At 32.9% G+C, this 18,422-nt stretch overlaps 1 protein-coding gene across 1 annotated transcript in view; it reads left to right on the top strand.

Annotated features, from left to right (window-relative positions):
• DACH1 (dachshund family transcription factor 1) overlaps positions 1 to 18,422 on the top strand; it is a 399,456-nt gene that overhangs the window by 258,769 nt on the left and 122,265 nt on the right. Inside the window, exon 4 of the mRNA XM_037153245.2 lies at positions 17,564 to 17,736. Coding sequence (XP_037009140.2) covers positions 17,564 to 17,736 — 173 coding nt within the window. The remainder of the gene's footprint in view (positions 1 to 17,563; positions 17,737 to 18,422) is intronic.

Raw genomic sequence — 18,422 nt, 5'->3', positions numbered from 1 at the left:
TCTTTTATTTTTTTGATATGAGATGTTTAAAACATACTGTGTGTCTAGTGAACCCAAGAATACTTTATGCTTTTTAATCTGAAGAGCAGCCATAATGTTTTTTTAATATTAATTTGCACCACTTTAGATTTCCACAGAGGACATTTCTAAAATTTATGTGTAGCATAAACACTCTTTTAGTTAATTGTAGAAGTTTAACACTGACTATATTTACAACCCCGTAGGTACAGTTGGAATTTTACATATTAAACAGAGTTGCTCTCTGGCATGGTTTAAGAAAATGATCTGTATTTTTAATTACACCTTTAGCATAAATGTGTGAATGTCATTCATTGAAATGTAAAGAGGAAATCGATGATGAACATAATGATGATGATAATATAAAACATAATAATTACATTAAGTTAGCAAATTTTGTTCTTTTTCATTATTTCATCATTTTGCATTTAATGAGGTCATAAGTTGAAGTTTATTTCATTATGATGAAAATTCTGGACTTATAATTAGTTTCATAGTTATTTCATGTCTTCTTAGGTGGATCAAAATGTCAATATCAATGAATACAGAACTAAATTTCTAAACTAAATTAAGGCCCTGGCCCATGTGGCTCAGTTGGTTGGAGCATTGTCCTGTGACGGAAAGGTCATGGGTTCGATTGCCATTCAGGGCACATACCTAGGTTGAGGGTTCTATCCCTTCTCTGGGTGTATTAGATCCTCGGTCAAGGTACAAGGGATGTAATCAATTAATGTTTCTCTCTCACATCAATATGTCTCTCTCTCCCTTCCTGTCTCTCTAAAAGCAATGAAAAAATGTCCTTGGGTGAGGATAAAAATAAATACATAAAAATTAAAAAATAAACTAAATTAAGGAAGTGTGTAATCATGTTTATAATTTTCCTAGTGATTAACTTTATTCCTAAGGTCAAACACTGATTTATAGTACATAAAATGCATATATATTTTGACATAATGAATTCCAGTTGGTTATGCATTTACTATGTAAAGCATAATTAAATTGTCCTTTTTAAAAAAGATGAGATTATCAAAAGCTGAAGGAAATAATCTCTTATGATATTTAAAGCTGCAAAAACAATTATCAGTATTTTCCAATTAATATTTGTCCTTTCCTTAAGTGATTTTAAGGATACTTAAAGCATAGTCCAAAATTAGAGTTGACAATTGCAAATACAAACCAACCAACACAGTAATAAAATCAATACTTACATTTCCCTTGAGGCCACTATTTACTGTTTGCTGCACCATTTCCTTAATGGAATGGCAGTTATGTTTGCAGAAACCTTGTAACTACCATTTTTATGTTTTAACTAAAAGCAGCTTTCTTGAAGAAGTATGATAAAGAAATTCTTCAGCTACTGTTAGAAATTGTTATAACTGGTTAGTAGTTAATATGAGTTCAGAGAATGGTTTCTTTTAAAAAATATTTTTTCTGATAAACATTACAGCATTTTATAGGCGGTGATATTTTTCTACTAATGGCAATATGTCTTTTATGTCCTCATTATGGTGGGTATTTACTTAATATTTAAACATCTTACTATACTAAACAACTTTCCCAGTTTAAATGGACATGTGCAATTACTAACTTATGTTTCATCTAGGGGTTGATTTGACAGCGTGCTATAAAAAATTAAAATAAAGGAGGGGAGTAAGGAAAGTTAGCAGTTTATTATATTCCACACATTAAAATTAGTTTCAAAATGTAATTGGCAAAATGATTGGCTAATTTTTGTTAGTTAATTTTTGTATTCTTATTATGATTGGAGACTAATTATTTTTTAAATTACTATTTTGTATTTCTTATAAAGAAAGTAGATCAGAATTAAAATATACCTACTATTTCAATTATATGAAGTATTTGTTTTTCTTACTACACTTCCAATTGCATTTGAAATGATCTAATGTTAAAATGGTCCTTTCACGTCAATTCTTTTAATAAATTTAAATTTTTCCAGATTTAATGACAATTGAAAGTTAGTTTATCTCCACATTTATCTCCACATTCTGGTTTTCTCTTAAGATAATAATAATCTAAAAGTCATTCAAGATGGAAATGTATATTTTACTTCTCTGAAGAATTTATGCATGGTCAAACTTTGTTTTTGTTAGTAATTGTACCTACAAAAATAGAGAAATAGTGTGAACAGAAATTTATGGCTTTTTTAGAGAACATGTTTTGTAACAGGATATTGAAAATGAAGTCCATAGGCCAACTCAGGTCTGTTAACATGATGATGTCAGCAACTATGTTGTGTGATAAAGCTGCAGTATTTTAACAGCAAAGAAAATTCATATCCACATTTTTAATAAATAAAGAAGAAAAAAATGTCCTTACTAAATTCATGCATACCCGCCAGAACCTTTGTAGCTTCTCTCAAACTGTTAAGTATTGAGAGTCTCATCAGAATTAAAGTGATGTAGCATCAAAATTAATCACTGAAATGGTTGCTTACGGGGTGACATGTACCCCAGGTTCAGGCCCTTCACGTAGAGCTGTGAGCAGCCCTACAGGACCAGCCTAATGGGACTGAGACAGGATCAGAGCTGCCCAACAGCTGCAGGAGCAAGGTGCTGCGGCCCCTCCTTTAATCTACCTTCCTTTCTGAGAGTTTATTCTGTTTTTGCATTTGAATTCTTTTACAGATCTGGGAGCTATCTTTTTTATGGAAATTAATCTTTTTAGAAGATTTGTACTCTCTTTTTCAAACACTAATACAGTCATTCAAGTATCCTATTATTCAGCTCCAGCTGGCTTTTATCTGGTGATATTTACTTCAAAAAGCCAAGTTAAATGGTATCATAGATTAATTCTCAGGGCACAGGAAAGCGTTTTTAGAAGAAAAACATGATTTGGTAATTACTCGAAATATCATAATAAAAATCACAGAAAATGTCAAATGTAGTGTATAATCCATCATAATAGGAAACTTCAAAAAGTTGTTTCATTAAAAATGTGCTTTTCTGAGTCCATCCTAAGTTTTTTATTTCAGTCAAACATGCTCTAACTTGAAAGTTTGCTTTATGTTCTAATAAACTCTATTATGAATTTTAGGTTTATATTGTTTGCTCATACAAAGCAGTGAAACTTCAAAAGGGACATTATCCATTGCTATCTCTTACATAAATCAAACTGGAAATAAGACACATTTTACAATTCAATTTAAGATCCCACTGAGACAATAATGTTGCAAGCTGTGCATTTTGCAAAGTAATATAGTAATGTCTAGTTTGCATTTTTGAAAAACCAAATTAATCACACTTTATTGAATACGTTGGAGCAAACCTAAAATTCATCTATTATTAAAAACTGGTGCAACAAACACAAACTATATTTTATACATAAAGGACAAACTCATTTATTCATTAGGATAAAACACTCAGAGTTTGCATTTTGTAACTATGAAAGAAATGACATTTGCTATCGGGACTGTTTTGAATTTTTAAAAGCTGTCTATGCATAGTAAGCTGCTTGAAAATTTATGTTCACACATTAAATTGTACCAAATTTTAAAGCATCCAGATAAAAATAGACTTAAACCTAAAGACATTGGGGATAAGGAGACAAAAGTCATTAAAATAAGTGATATGCTTTATAGAGACTTCATACAAATAAGAGAAATTCATACTGTGTTTTATTTTATATTACTTACTTTTAATAATATAATCATTTTATGGTTTTAATAAAAAAAATAATAACCCTCCCTGGACAAAATAAAGGCTTATCATTCTCTTTTTATCTGACTAGAGAAAACAAGTACTCTTTGTACATATTGGGATTACGGTTGCAATAAGACATTATATATAGTATTGAGGATCAAAGTTTTTTTTTGGCATCATTTAGAAATTATTGTACATGTGATATATATTATCTATTGATAATATATATCAATATACTGATATTTTAAAAGGTCAGTATTAATGAATTCTAGTGCAAATAAAAATCATGAAGAGTGAAGGAAAGTGAGGAATTGCAAGAATAGTGGTAAAAATGGAAATGTTTACTATGCTGGTGAATGTTTTTTTCAGTGTGATGGTAGTAAGCTATTTTGGCATCTGCTGATGTGTATAATATTGTGCATGATAACAATTATTTAAGGTGCTATAGAACAGTAATACACTCTCTGCATGGAACAGAAATAGCAATGATACAAATATTTGCAGAGTTAATTCTTCAATGAGATATTAAAACCAAACATGTTGTATTTTTAAAAGCCTTAAAGTTAAAACTTGAATTAGGGAGAACATTTTCTTGATTCTTTCTCCAATTGTGTTAATCAGGAATGGTCTAAAAAGAGCCCATCAACTCTAAATCTACCCAGCCTCTTCTTGTTTTCCTGTTGAGATCTCTACGTTGTTGTCTTATATGTACTGGTAAGCTTTTGTCCTCTTTCAAGAAGAGTAAATTGTATCTCCTTATGTCAAGACTTTCAAACAAGATACCATAGATCTCCTTTTGTTGGGAAAAAAATCTTTACTGTATGTATAAAAGAAACCATTTTACAGGCCACCTGATTCAGATCTGGGGAAGAGTGTGCAGTGGGTCCTCACTCAGCATAATTGTTCTTTCATGTCTGGCTCTGGAAACCAATTTGTTCTTCAATCATCATTTTCAGAAACTCAAATGATAGAGAACATAAGTTTATTTTTTCTGTTTCATCAATTTTCCTGTGGCATGAAATATGAGAACCAGGGTTTCTGCCCTGGTCATATCAATGTCACTGTGGTGGATGACAATTTGGGATGATCAGATCGTCCTTCTGAATATCTGATACATCACTTTAATCGTATCTCTCCACTGCCTAAGATGATGGCCCAACTCATCATGGTGACATCTGGGAACATTCCTAAGTCAGCCTTGCTCACCTAATTCTTTCTGACTTCTGCCTCTTTCCTAAGATGGACTTTCTCTAACAATCGAGCTACACAGCTGTCATCTAAACCCACCATTAGTTTGTCTTTGCCTCCTTGCACAGTCCAAGAAGTTCTCTCAATTGGCTGTGCTCTGTTGTGCAGTGAAAAGGACTTAGGACAAAGGATCAGGCAAATAAATATGTTCCTAGTCCAGCTCTTTTCCTGAGTTATGTGACCTCAAGCATTTCATTTAATCATTCTGAATCTGCTTCCTCTGCTACAAAGTGAGAGGATTGTGCTTGATGCTGCCATCTCAGCAGAGTCTCCCCAATGTACCCTCTTAACAGACTTGTGCATGCATGCATCCTATATGCAAAAACTGTTGCATCCTTCTATGACTGGTATCTCACTTAACATACCATTTCACTTTACTAATTTGCTTATTAGTTTTTCTTCCCATCTCCTAACTAGAAAATAAATTCCACAAGGATATATATTTTGTCAGCTTTCTTCACTGCTGTATTCCCAGTGCTTACAACAAAACCTGGAACATAACAGGTTTGCATTATGTGTTGAAAGAATGTATGATTTCTGGATCTCTCTTGTACTATAACCTTCAATGATTCAAATAAACACAGAAGACTTGTGTGTTGTATAGTGATGTTTAACTGTAATCTCTTTTTTTATCCTGTACAGTAACATTCTTGGCATCTGGTTCTCTATATGTGATTATAAATTGACATTTTAATTAGCTATTTGTGCTTTATGTCCTATTTCAATTTTTCTATTTGATATGACAGCATAATAGTCTTAACAGTCTGCTGGTTTCTTCCTCTTTCCTTTCCAAGATTTTCAATATATGATATTACTCAACTTTCAGATAAATAAGAATGTGAAATATTTTTCAAAGCCAGAATTTAAACACATATTAATATTAACCTGAGTAAATGCATATAATGGAGTGATTTTCAAAAGTTATTTTCACAGTCAGCAAATATTTGACACATTAAAAAACCCATGTTCTTAAATTCTTAATACTTTTGTGAATTTATTAGATTTAAAATAGATACCAATATATAAATATACAAAAAATTCCCCATAGTATTTACACACATAAGCTATTAAAAAACAAATTACTTTTAGGCCCTGGCTGGTATAGCTCAGTGGAGTGAGTGCAGGCAGTGAACCAAAGGGTCACCAGTTCGATTCCCAGTCAGGGCACAAGCCTGGATTCCAGGCAAGATCCCCAGTATGAGGAGCAGGAGTGGCAACCACACATTGATATTTCTTTTCCTCTCTTTCTTCTCTATTCCCCTCTCTCTAAAAATGAATAAATAGAATCTTTAAATACATAAATAACAACTTCTAAACTTTTGTTTATTGGGGTTTCCATTATATAAGGTAGTTCTTTGTGAAAATGGTTCAAACATATGACAAGGTGCAAAATATACTTCAGATGTTTTTTTGTGAAAAGCAGTTCTCTACAGGAAGCTCATAGAACAAAATTTCAAAATTTACCAGAGAGGAAATTTCAGTTTCTCTCCAGAGCATTTCAACTAAAGGAAGTTGTTAAGGTACTCAATTTTCTAAGAAATCATGTTTTAGCTTACTAACTAAAGTCTTAAATAGATATTTACTATATATTACTCTAAGTGAAAGCAATGTTTAACAAGGTATATTTACCCAGGTATTAGGCCAGGTACATCTAAATGAGAGAATCTGTGTACTGTTGAAAATGGTCCTAACAAATTCGTGGAATGATGTGAGAGAATGTACATAGGAAGACAGACAAGAAATAGAAATGATGCTATATACTAATATTGGAAGAGATACTGAAATTATTTAAGACAGATTTTACAATCACAAGAGAAAAATAACAGATCATAATAATTTTTAATTAGAGTTTTGTTTACAATTAGATAGGGAATTATTGTTCACTAATTAAGGAATCCTTCCTAGAAGATAATCATTTTTAATAGGTGGAGTTTTTTTACACTGAAAATCTTTAAAATATAACTTTATTAAAGATAAAAATAACTTGGAAAGATGTTACTTTTATATGTTCAAAACTTAAAAATTTCTATTTTGAAGGACTGTTTGAGACTTCACAAAAGATGACAATTTCATCATCCATCATTTATTTTTTGACAAAGCATGAAACTTTTTAACATTGATGTTAGGTACATTCTTGAAGAAAATAAAAATAATACGAGTGATTTATCCAATATCACCCCATGTTTTGTAAATGAATGTAAAGCCTGTGTTTAGCATTCACAATGAATCATTGTGTGACCTTAGATCAGTGTCATTCTCCCTACAGTCTTCACTGGTCACATTGTGGTTATAATAATTATACCAGGTAATTTTTAAAAATAAAAAAAAATGAATAATGATGTCTAAGTTTTACTTTATATTGACTTAAGGGTTTGATGTTGTGAGAAAATCAATTCTCATTTCAAAACATACTTTGTGACCATTTTTCTTATTCTAATTCACATTGTCGTGCCAATCTAAAAAAAAAAACATATTGTATCCATTTATTCTTGGGATACAAACAAGTGCTGGTAGGTACCTTCCAAATTGGAGTTAAAATGTAGTTATAAAATTATCCACATTACTGCTAATCTTCCTAAGTATTTTTTGTCATTGACAGCAACTAACATTTTAGTGGTCATTTTGACCTTGGAAACTCCTGCTATGTCTGCCCATGAAAAACTGATGAAAAGTGCTTTGAATAGTATGTCTTCACTACATGTAATAGAAGTTATGGAAAAAACGATCTGGTTTCAAATAAACAGTAGCTTTCAACAGGCCTGCCATCTGCATGTAATCTACCAGTATAATATAATATTATTTCAATGATCCTACAAATGGACTGAGTTCTTTGTGATACGTAGTCCCTAGACTGAAAGCTGCCTTTCACATTAATGTTCTGAAGGAGGACCTTGTAATTACTGGGTAATAAGTACTGTCATTACTTATGCTATTGCAAGTTGTACTAATAGTGTCTTTTCGATCTCTGCTTAGTTGTGTTTGTTTTGGGGTTTTTTGGTCTCTGTTTAGGCTGTCTACTTAAATTGTAGTTGGACTGTTAAGTTTTTAAATCCAATCATAATGTTCTTCAAATATTAGTTTGGTATTATATGAGAGCTCAAGTTCAGTCAGATGTGCATGTTGATTATCTTATGAAAAAGGATACTATAGCTTAGAGGTAAGTCTAGAGACTTTAATATTATAAAAGTCATTCACATACTTTCCTGCTAAGATTTATTGTAGGACTCATAGAAAAATATTTGCTTGTGCCTTCTCAGCCCCCAGCTGTCTCCTCCTCCTCCTTTTTAAAAATCATTCAGTCTGGCTTACTTGGGACTTACCTTGTGATTTGCAGTAGAAATACTCTTTTAATAGAAATGCTTTTATACTTTTTATACCCTCTTCAAACATGATGGCTTAATATCCTACTTATAATCAAAGACAATCAATTCTTCCTCACTGGGTATCTGCTTTTCTCCCAAATTTCAGTCCCATTTTTCTAACTTGGTATTGTCAATCTTTGTTTAACTATTCCTGGAAGAGCTCATAACCAACAAGTCCAAAATTGAACTATTTTTTATTTATCATTAAACCTGATCTTCTTTTTTTTTAAAGATTTTTTATTTATTTATCATTAGAGGGGAAGGGAAGGAGAGGGGAAGAGAAACATCAATGTATGGTTGCCTTTTGTGTGTCCCCTGCTGGGAACTGGCCTTCAGGGAACCTGCCTGCAACCCTGGCATGTGCCCTGACTGGGAATCGAACCGCGTTTGTCTGGTTCGCAGGCCCGGGCTCAATCCACTGAGCTACACCAGCTAGGGCCCAAACCTGATCTTCTTTATATAGTTGATTTAAAGATTGGATTGTGGATTCAGAATTCCAAGATCAAAATCCTAAAGCAAGTTAAATCAACTTTTATACACTAATGTGGATCTACTGCAAAGTTTCTAAAGGTTAATTGAAATAGTACATATAAATCTTCACAGAATACCTAACACATTGAAAGTAGATAATATGTATTAGATATTATAATTATGGCCGTGTTAATTAACATCATCATTCATACAGTTATTAATCTAGATACGCAAGTCATCTTTCACATTTTACTCTTCGTCTCTGTTTGCATCTAAATCAGGGGTGTCAAACTCATTTCACCAGGGGCCACATTGGCTTCGTGGTGGTTGCCTTCAAAATGCCAAAGATAATTTTAGAATTGCATAAATGTAACTACTCCTTAACTGTTAAGGAGTTGAAATTAATTCCAGCCCTTTGAAGGCAACCACAAGGCTGATGTGACTCCTGGTGAAAATGAGTTTGACACCCTTGATCTAAATGATCACCAAGGTCAATCAAGTTTATTTCCAAACTCTCAAACACATTCCAATTCTCTACTTCTCTGGTTTTTTTATTCAAAGGATAAAATTGTATGCATATGTGCTATATGTTTGTATCTCTCACACTATAAGCTGCTTAAGAACAAATATGATAGGTTACCACTTTTGAATTCCACATTGAAATTTACCATATGCAAATATAAGAATTAGTTTGGGTTTGCAGCCCTCACTCAGGAAATGACGAATAGTCCTACTTTTTACATGCTGAGGATGCAATGAGAACAAAAGACACATAGGCCTGGCCATGTGATGTTTAGGTTAGGACAAAAAATGCATGGTCTTTCCCTTAGTAGCAACGGGAAGTGATTAAAATTCTCTAAGAAAGAAAGTAACAGTGTAAGATTTGTACTTAAAAGTAATGATGGTCCTTGAACTTGATTGGAGCAACAGATACAGAAACAGAGAAGAGATAAATTGTATAGATAAAATCAACAGGACAAGAAAAGGAATTGGACGTTGATGTCACACACTGAGAGGGGAGATAGAGATGATTCCTAGGTTTCCGGCTTGTGCAACTGGCTAGTGATGATGTTTGTTGAGGCCGACAAAACTGGAGAGAAGACAGTTTAACACCAGCTCCATACACGTGAGAAATACCAAGATAATTCTCATGAGTATGCTATCCTACATGTGAGTATTTTATGATATTTGGAAACTTGAATAGCAATTTTGGCTCACGTGTAACGATTTTTCAATTTCAACATAATTAAAAACCAAAAATAATGTGTGAAATAGTGGAAGTTAAAACAGATTTCAACTGACCATGACCGACAATTACACATGAACATAAAATTGTTAATATTGTATACCATGACATTTATTACCCTACTAATAGTATGGAAAGTATATTAACTTGAAATTTTATTTGATGTAATTATAAATCTATAGGGAAATTATAATATCCTTAGAGAGGAGAATTTCTAGTTCATTTGTTTGCCTAATGGAAAAATAATTTGATGAGTTAAAGTGGGAAAAGGTAGAAATTTATTGACATTGAAAATGAGAAAGGTTAAAAGATGCAGTTAAATTAACATGGATGCATTCTACCAAGTTGCTCTATCTGGAAGAATTTTATGAACATATTTTAGATTAGAAAGCTTAAATAAATTTCTAATGTTGTTTCTACACTATCCATAATAACATTCATTATACTTCAGCTGTGAAAATTGACACACTTTTGGAATATCAATGTTTCCACTGACTAGAAATTTTGGCTGTTTACTATAGTCCATACCAACGAAACACTCCTATATTTAGTCAATACAAATTAGTCAGGCTACTGTTTCTTTCCTTATACTGAGTCATCTGTAACTTCTTGCTCAGTCTGAGCCTGGATTGGTTAGGTGCTTTGTTTGGGGGATCTAGTTTATGTGGTTAACACTTGAGCATGGTGCTGAAGAGTTCAAAAAACGCAACAGCATCAAAAAGCAAAGTGTTTTCTAATTATCTGTCTTCTCCACATAAAGTATTTAATGTTTCATATTTATGGTAGTAGCCCTCATTTTATTTTAAATTGCATCCAAACTGTCTGGAATTTGGTATAAAATAAAGAAAATACATAGTTTTACATTCTGTATATAGTCATTCCTTCTAACAATTTTTATGAGTTCAATATCAAGGCCATTTAAAATGAAACCATTGTCTATCTTACATTTCTAATGCTGTTTTGGTTTTCCATGATTCTTCAAAGATTCTCAGGATAACTATTTTTAGCAATGTCTGCCTATTCTTTAAGGATCTTTTTAGGTATTCCAGCTGACAATGGTGACTTAAACTTCAGCTCTGATTTTATCATTTGTCCTAATCTTTCTAGTTCTGCAGTTACTAGTGATGATAAAAAATATTTATGGGCCTGGCTGGTGTGGCTCAGTGGATTGAGCGTGGGCCTGTGGAACCAGACAATCGCGGTTCGGTTCCCAGTCAGGGCACATGCCAGGGTTGCAGCCGGGTTCCCTGCAGGCCAGTTCCCAGCAGGGGACGCAAGGGGGGCAACCATACATTGATGTTTCTCTCCCTCTCTCCTTCCCTTCCCCTCTAGAGATAAATAAATAAAATCTTAAAAATATATATTTATGGGAAATTTAAAAAATTACGCAGTTTTCATTTCCAGTATTTTGGGGTCACTTTGTGCAGCTTATTAACTCGTGTTACTTTCAACAACATTGTGGAGTATGTAAGACAATAAAAATATTTCAACTTGGTGAAAAAAATTTAGTTTTTATCATAGTGCTGATGGGTCAAAAAACACTAATAGCACAAGTATTATATTATTACCATTACCATCATGTATAAAATCAAAGATATTAAAATATATTTACATTCACAGGTAAAATAACCCATTTGTACAGTGTTGAGCTTTAAATTCTTTTTAAAAATTTTTATTTATTTATCTTTAGAAGGGAAGGGAAGGAGAGAAGGAGAGAAATATCAATGTATGGTTGCTTCTGGTGCATCCCCTGCTGGGAACTGGCCTGCAACCCAGGCATGTGCCCTGACTGGGAATCGAACCCTGATCTTTTGGTTCGCAGGCCCATAAATTCTTAATTAACCAATATTTATCACTCGGGTAACAGAATGCAGTTTAGATAATGACAGGTAGCTAAACAAATATGTCCAATTATTTCTGAGAAAAAACATGTTTTTATAAATGATTCATTTATTAGAATTTTTGAAAATGCTGTCATTTCTGTCTAAGAGAAAAAATGGATTGATGTCAGACATATGCAGAGCAGGCTTGGTTACATACCAGTCAACAAGTTCTGTTTTCCCCAGCACTTCCCAGTCAAACATGATATGTGTGCAAATACAAACTTTAGACTTGGGCAGTGGCCTAATACCAAATGAGACTCTGGTATCGCTTAAACCACTTAGGAGACATGTGTTGCTTTCTTTTTCTTTTGCTAAAACACTGTCCTCAAACTGGAACATTTTAAATTCTGCCCCCTAATTAAATGTACCCATAAAAGATTGCTGTTTCCTCCTTTTAAAAATGAAGCAATTTGATGAAGTTGAACCAGTAGATTTCAGTGTTTAAATGTGCTAAAGTCGATCAGCTGAGTTCAGATTGTCATCCAGAAACAGATTTAAAGATCACCTTACAGTAACTCATGAGAAGACTGTTTCTCCAATTTATGCAAACTACTAGTATTGCTGCTGACATTTCCGTATGAGTTTTTTTATTTTGGTTAAGTTAATCTAAAAGATAGTAACTTGTTTATTCCCCCCTACCTCTGAAATAACAGCTGAGCATCTGCAGCACCTGTGACTAGTATTTACTTTTACTTAGTAGTTGTGTTTCCATTGTTAAGGTGGCGTTGACATCCATTTAAGTGGTCTCCAATGGTGAGGAGTAAGTGCCCGCTCTGGCCATCATTTTCATTGTAAACGAATCTTGACAATGTCAGGTTCGCGTCAGAGTCTATCAGTGTCACTCACTAAGCACTGGTGTGACCGTTAGTTCCTTTGAGATTTGCCTCCTTTATCAGGTCAGCCTGTGGGAAAATCTGAACAAATAGTTACCTGTCAGCGTACCTCTAAATGATATTTAAATGCACTTTTGCTATTTTAAACTATAGTAGCTTGAAAGGCATTTATTTTTTTACAGACCACTTTAGTTTTGTATTTCATTGTTTAATTGTTTACATGCATTCTATCAAAAAGTCTTGTAAAGTACTACTGTCTTGCTTTTGTTTTCAACCTAAGCCTCATTAGATATACTTAGAATTCAATAATTAATATAATCAGTTGGGCTAGGGTGATAATTGATGCTACTCATACACATACTCAAAGTTTTTCACTAAAGAAAAACAGTATTAATATTCTTTTAAAAATATTTTTATTTATTTTTGTAGAGAGGGGAAGGGAAGGAGAAAGAAAGAGAGAGAAGCATTAATGTATGGTTGCCTCTCCTGTGACCACTGCTGGGGACCTGACCCTCAACCCAGGCATGTGTACTAACTTAGAATTGAACCAGTGCCTCTTCGGTTAGCAGACTTGCACTCAATCCACTGAATTACACCAGCCAGGGGGTTTTGCTGTCTTTAAAACCTGGCCTGCAATAAAAGATGTATCATAAAATATGACAAAAATAGAAAATAGGGGTGAACCAGGGAAAATACTGTGAGATCATGAAAAGACATAAATAGTATATCAAGTTGTTTTATGTTTTCAGAATCTCTAACCACATTTTAATGTTGGGGTGGTGTGGCCATAAGGGGAAAGGAATTGCCCATCGTTGTTCTTACAACTTTGAATTTCAGGTACACTAAATCTTAAGATTGCATGCTTATCTCTGAAGAATACATATCTTTCACATGAGAGGAAAATCAAGCACATGCAATCACATTTTTTGTATAAGTCCTATGTATTTGAATATGTCATTATTGATAAATTGGCATAATCAGACAGGGTAAGTAAACTTTTTCAGATTGTGTAAATGCATAATTATTAGTTTTTAGCTAGAGACTGAAATTGCTAGTCAGCCTTAATTTCAACTTTCTCTTTTGCATTGATATGCCCACTTATATCTGGTTGCTGCAAGACTCTCCACTGGTTAATATCACCCCACCAAAAACATGCCATAGCATTAGTAGCTGGTTTTCATGGTGCTTCTGGTTACACTACTTAATTTCATTATGTAGGAGCTGTCTGTCTGTTCTGTCGGCAGTGCAGACCTGCCTACATTTGTGTAAGCCACTGTCTAGTTAAGGCTCTTCCAATGCTCTGCATCCATTTGTAGTATCAGATATAGGACATCCCTTTAATGCCCCCCGATCATTGAAATATGACTATGGACTCTAAGTAATCAATGAAGGGGATGCACTCTCTGAATCTTTTTATGAGTTCATGATCATTTCCCTTGGCTCAAAAGCATTATGTATATTATCATATTTTATGAGTTCTTTTATACATGCTTCAACACCCTATTACAGTACATGCTGTTTCAGGATACTAGAGCTACGTCAGCTTTGTCCTTTTATCCCAACTGTAAAGTCAATGAAATAGCACACTTCTACAAGAATCAAAGACAAGCAAAGAATCAGTTACTTTCTATTTCTAACTCCCCTTACTAAATATTGAAACTTTACTTATGTATTGAATCTTTTGTCTAGTACAAGTTTTCATGTGGTTATACTAGTAAACTTTAATCTTAATAAAAATGTATATTTATATATGATATGTATCATATACACATTATGTATATAATTATAAGCCAATACATATGAGTTATATATCATATATGTGATATATGTATGCGTGTAGACATAGTACATATATACTAGTTTATATCATTAAATATACTGGCTTAAACCAAAGCATTTGAAATTATACATTTAATCACTATGGGCGTGTCTTCTTCTGAAGTGGCCTACTTTTCGTTCTTATTTTTTCATGATAATAGAGGAGATGGGTGTTATAAATAATGCAGAAATCACTTACAGCTGACTTGGTTAAATATTGTATATTTTTCATCAGGCTTAGTTTCTTAATTGTGTGCTCTATTTATTACCCAAATGAGCTAACATCATGAGTATTTAACAAATGATGATTGGTGGAGATGGCTAGGAGAATTTATGCAGTGGGAAATTCAATCTAGTGTAATAAACGTGCTATGGGAAATTCACATGTAGGTGATTGATATTTGCCCTTACACAAGGGCCTGATTTCTTGTGTTGCAAAATAGGTGTGAAAACAGACAGTATTTTGTCTATAATCTGGTTTCCAGAATGATTTAATCAGAATTTTAGCTTAACATTTTACACTTTAATAATGTGAATAGATAGAATTGTAGTGTTTCTCAATTGGTTCAAGTGAAATTGAAATATACTTGGTAAAAATATAAAATTTTCCACAAATTAACTGCACATCAGGATTCAGTAAAAAAAAGAAATCAGTTCAAGTGAACAGAAAAACAAAGGTAGGGAATAGTTAAAAACAGAACATAAACTGAATCCCAAAGAATGAATGTGAATATTATCCTCTACTTCATAAATTAGTTAATTATCCTCAAATAAGCACTCTATTATGAAAATGTAATTCTTACATTTGCTGGATATTTTAAATGAAATATAACATATAGAGAAAAGTATCCATTAATTATACATCTCCAATGCAGTTCTCATATTCAAATAACATTTATTCCAATTGTTATTTCTATATCCAGATAGTAAGCAGTTATGCTTCAGTCTTATTTTATTTCATAACATAAAATGAAAACATGTAATAAAAATGTTGCAGATAGTTTGGTATAGGCAATCCAATGTGGAGATATTTAAAATTTTTTTCACGGAATGTTCTCGTGACATTGTACATTTTAAAAATTCATATATTTATAGTTTTTGCACATTTGACCAGGACCTTGATATAAGTATCAAAAAATTCATGAGTAAAGAAGTAAGGTATACAAATCTGTGAATATGAAAGTGAACATTTATACCACAGTATAGGAGCAAGCTGGAAGAATTTTTTATGTTAGTCATTTCTGTGTAAAGCTATAAACTTTTTTATGCCAAAAGCTGTCATGGTTTCTTATAAAATAATAAAGATATCAATTTTAATTGATCCTTTTCATTGTTTAATAAAATTGCTTTGTTTGATTGCTGAAGAATTTGAATTGAGTTTTCATTATCCACTTCTGAACAATTTACTCTAAGATCCAGCCAGTATTGAGCTAATGAGTTTGAATTTATATTGAACCTTAACTGTCTTCATGAAGTAAATGGAAAAAAATCATGGCAGTAACTAAGTGTTCTTCATTAAAAAACTGTATCGTAGAAATTTTACAATGAGGCTGTTAATAGAGCTAAAGCATTGAAATTGGAGTTTTACCAACTTTGCTATTTCTAAGCATATTCTATAAAAACATGATTTCTTTATTTGAAGAGAGGAAATCTCGTAAGTGGACAGGGGTATCACAAAATTTTTAAGTGGGTACTCCATATATTTGATGGATTCAGTTAAGCAATAAATTAGTGTGAAAATAATTTAATCTGGCACATCAGAATTGAAATAACATAATTTAAATAACACATTTCAATGTTTCAATGGAAATATTAAAATGCACAGTCTTGTACTGTTTTAGCACTGATGTTACTACCATCCCTTTCTCCAGTTGAAAACAAATGATGTATTTATTGATTCACATACATTTAATGTATTGCTTTGGCATTATTTTCTTTTGTAAAGTGATCTTTTGGGTTCTCTCTACTATGTCAAACCGAGTTGGACATTTAATGGTTTCATGTTCAGGATTTGCTGTGGAATCAAGTGAGGTACTTTAATTCTGAATGGTGACTAGGATACTGTTTAAATACAAGGATACCTTTGCATTCCATAACTACCAGTGTGCTTCATTTCAAGGAAGTAATTAATTCTCTAGGTATATAATGGAGCCCATTTTATATTAAGATGGTCAGTCAAACAGGATTAGATTTTCCAAATAGGCTAACTGCTGTAGAAATGTTATTTTTCAAGTATTTGAGAACTTCTCTAAGAAATAGAAAATCAAAAAGAAAATAGGGTTTAGGGGAAATTTACTTACTTCAGCTTATTTCCCAAGAAATTACTTGGCCAATCTCCAAATATAATATGCTGTTGAAAAACCTCGTTTCGAGCTAGTCATTAGAAGATTTGGAATAAGATTGTGTCCTGGTAATTTATATTCATGTCCCACAGGTGATGGTTCTTGGGATAAGGAAACACTGTACTACCCCCCAGCCCCAGGGACCCCAGACCTCTGTTACCCACCCCTGTGCACCTGGGGTGCATAGTCTTCCCCTTAGTCCTCCTGCCCACCAGCTCCAGCAGAGCCGCCTCCTGCCAAATGATATGATGGCATTTTTCGCACTACAAATTTTAGTTGCAAAAAAAAAAGTCTAATTATACAACATAATTAAGACCAACTATATCAGATAACGAATTGTGATAAGTTAAAGAAAACCCTGATATTTTAAACAAGAATTAGGCTGATCAGAAGAATAATATGGCAAACAGTTGACCATTATATCAAACATATGAAGAGTGGGGATGTGATAAAACGTGGCACCAAACTAGTCAGCTGTAAGCCCAATTTCCCTGTGCGGTGAGTGGGTATTGTTGCATTCAAAGAGGACAAATATTTCTAGTTTGACTGTCATTATTAGGGCATCTCTGAATGGTTCAATATTCAGTGACACATGTTCTTCACCATTTAAATAAAAGGGACATACCATGCTTCATAGTTTTTTTTAGAGCAGAGCAATGACGATATATGTGATTTTTTTATAGGACTGGAACTTCCTTTTATGATGATGCCCCATCCTCTAATTCCCGTCAGCCTACCTCCAGCATCTGTCACCATGGCAATGAGCCAGATGAACCATCTCAGCACCATTGCAAATATGGCGGCAGCAGCACAAGTTCAGAGTCCCCCATCCAGAGTTGAGACATCTGTGATTAAGGTAATTGTTTCTCACACAATTGTTTACACTTACACAAAAACATCATCTGAAGTCACCATCTCTCAGTTTTCCTTATTCCACAAGTAATTCTAAGTACAAAAAGTGAAATGACAGTAAATAGATTATGAAAAGAATCACTTGCTATAATTAGAACCAGAGGTAGAATTTTTAGGCAGACTAGGCTAATTTCAAGTTCTCTATTGTATCTATTAAGAGATAAATGTAGAAAGTTAAATAATCTGTTTAAATTTTGTGTGTGCTTAAGTATGATTGCACACACGCATACAGTCATGTATGCACGTGTGTGTGCCTAGGGTATTAGGAAGCTTAAGGCTTGGGAAAGAGAACCTGATTTGTTTTCAGAAGACAAGAAGTGTTAAATTGTGGTTCTGCCACTTACTAGCTGTGTTACTTTGGGTATGTAACTCAGTCTTTCTTGTTCTGTACATAAAACACATGTAGCCATAAAAACTAAACAAAACAATGAAAATTAAAGATTTTAAAAAATGAATAAAAGTACACTGTAAGTGGGAAAGAACATTGTTATACAAACATCATATATGTGTGTATATATACTATTCTCTCTTTCAGGGGTTATGTGTTTATATATATATATATTTACTTATTTTTATTTATATTATTTTATATTGTGTATTTAAATCAAAGCATTTTAAATCCATTGTCAG

Source organism: Artibeus jamaicensis, unplaced genomic scaffold, assembly GCF_021234435.1.
Source record: "Artibeus jamaicensis isolate MK-2021 breed Jamaican fruit bat unplaced genomic scaffold, CSHL_Jam_final contig_415, whole genome shotgun sequence".
Lineage (NCBI taxonomy): Eukaryota > Metazoa > Chordata > Mammalia > Chiroptera > Phyllostomidae > Artibeus > Artibeus jamaicensis.
Note: the sequence above shows the minus strand (reverse complement) of the source record. Positions and strands in the feature narration are given on the sequence as shown.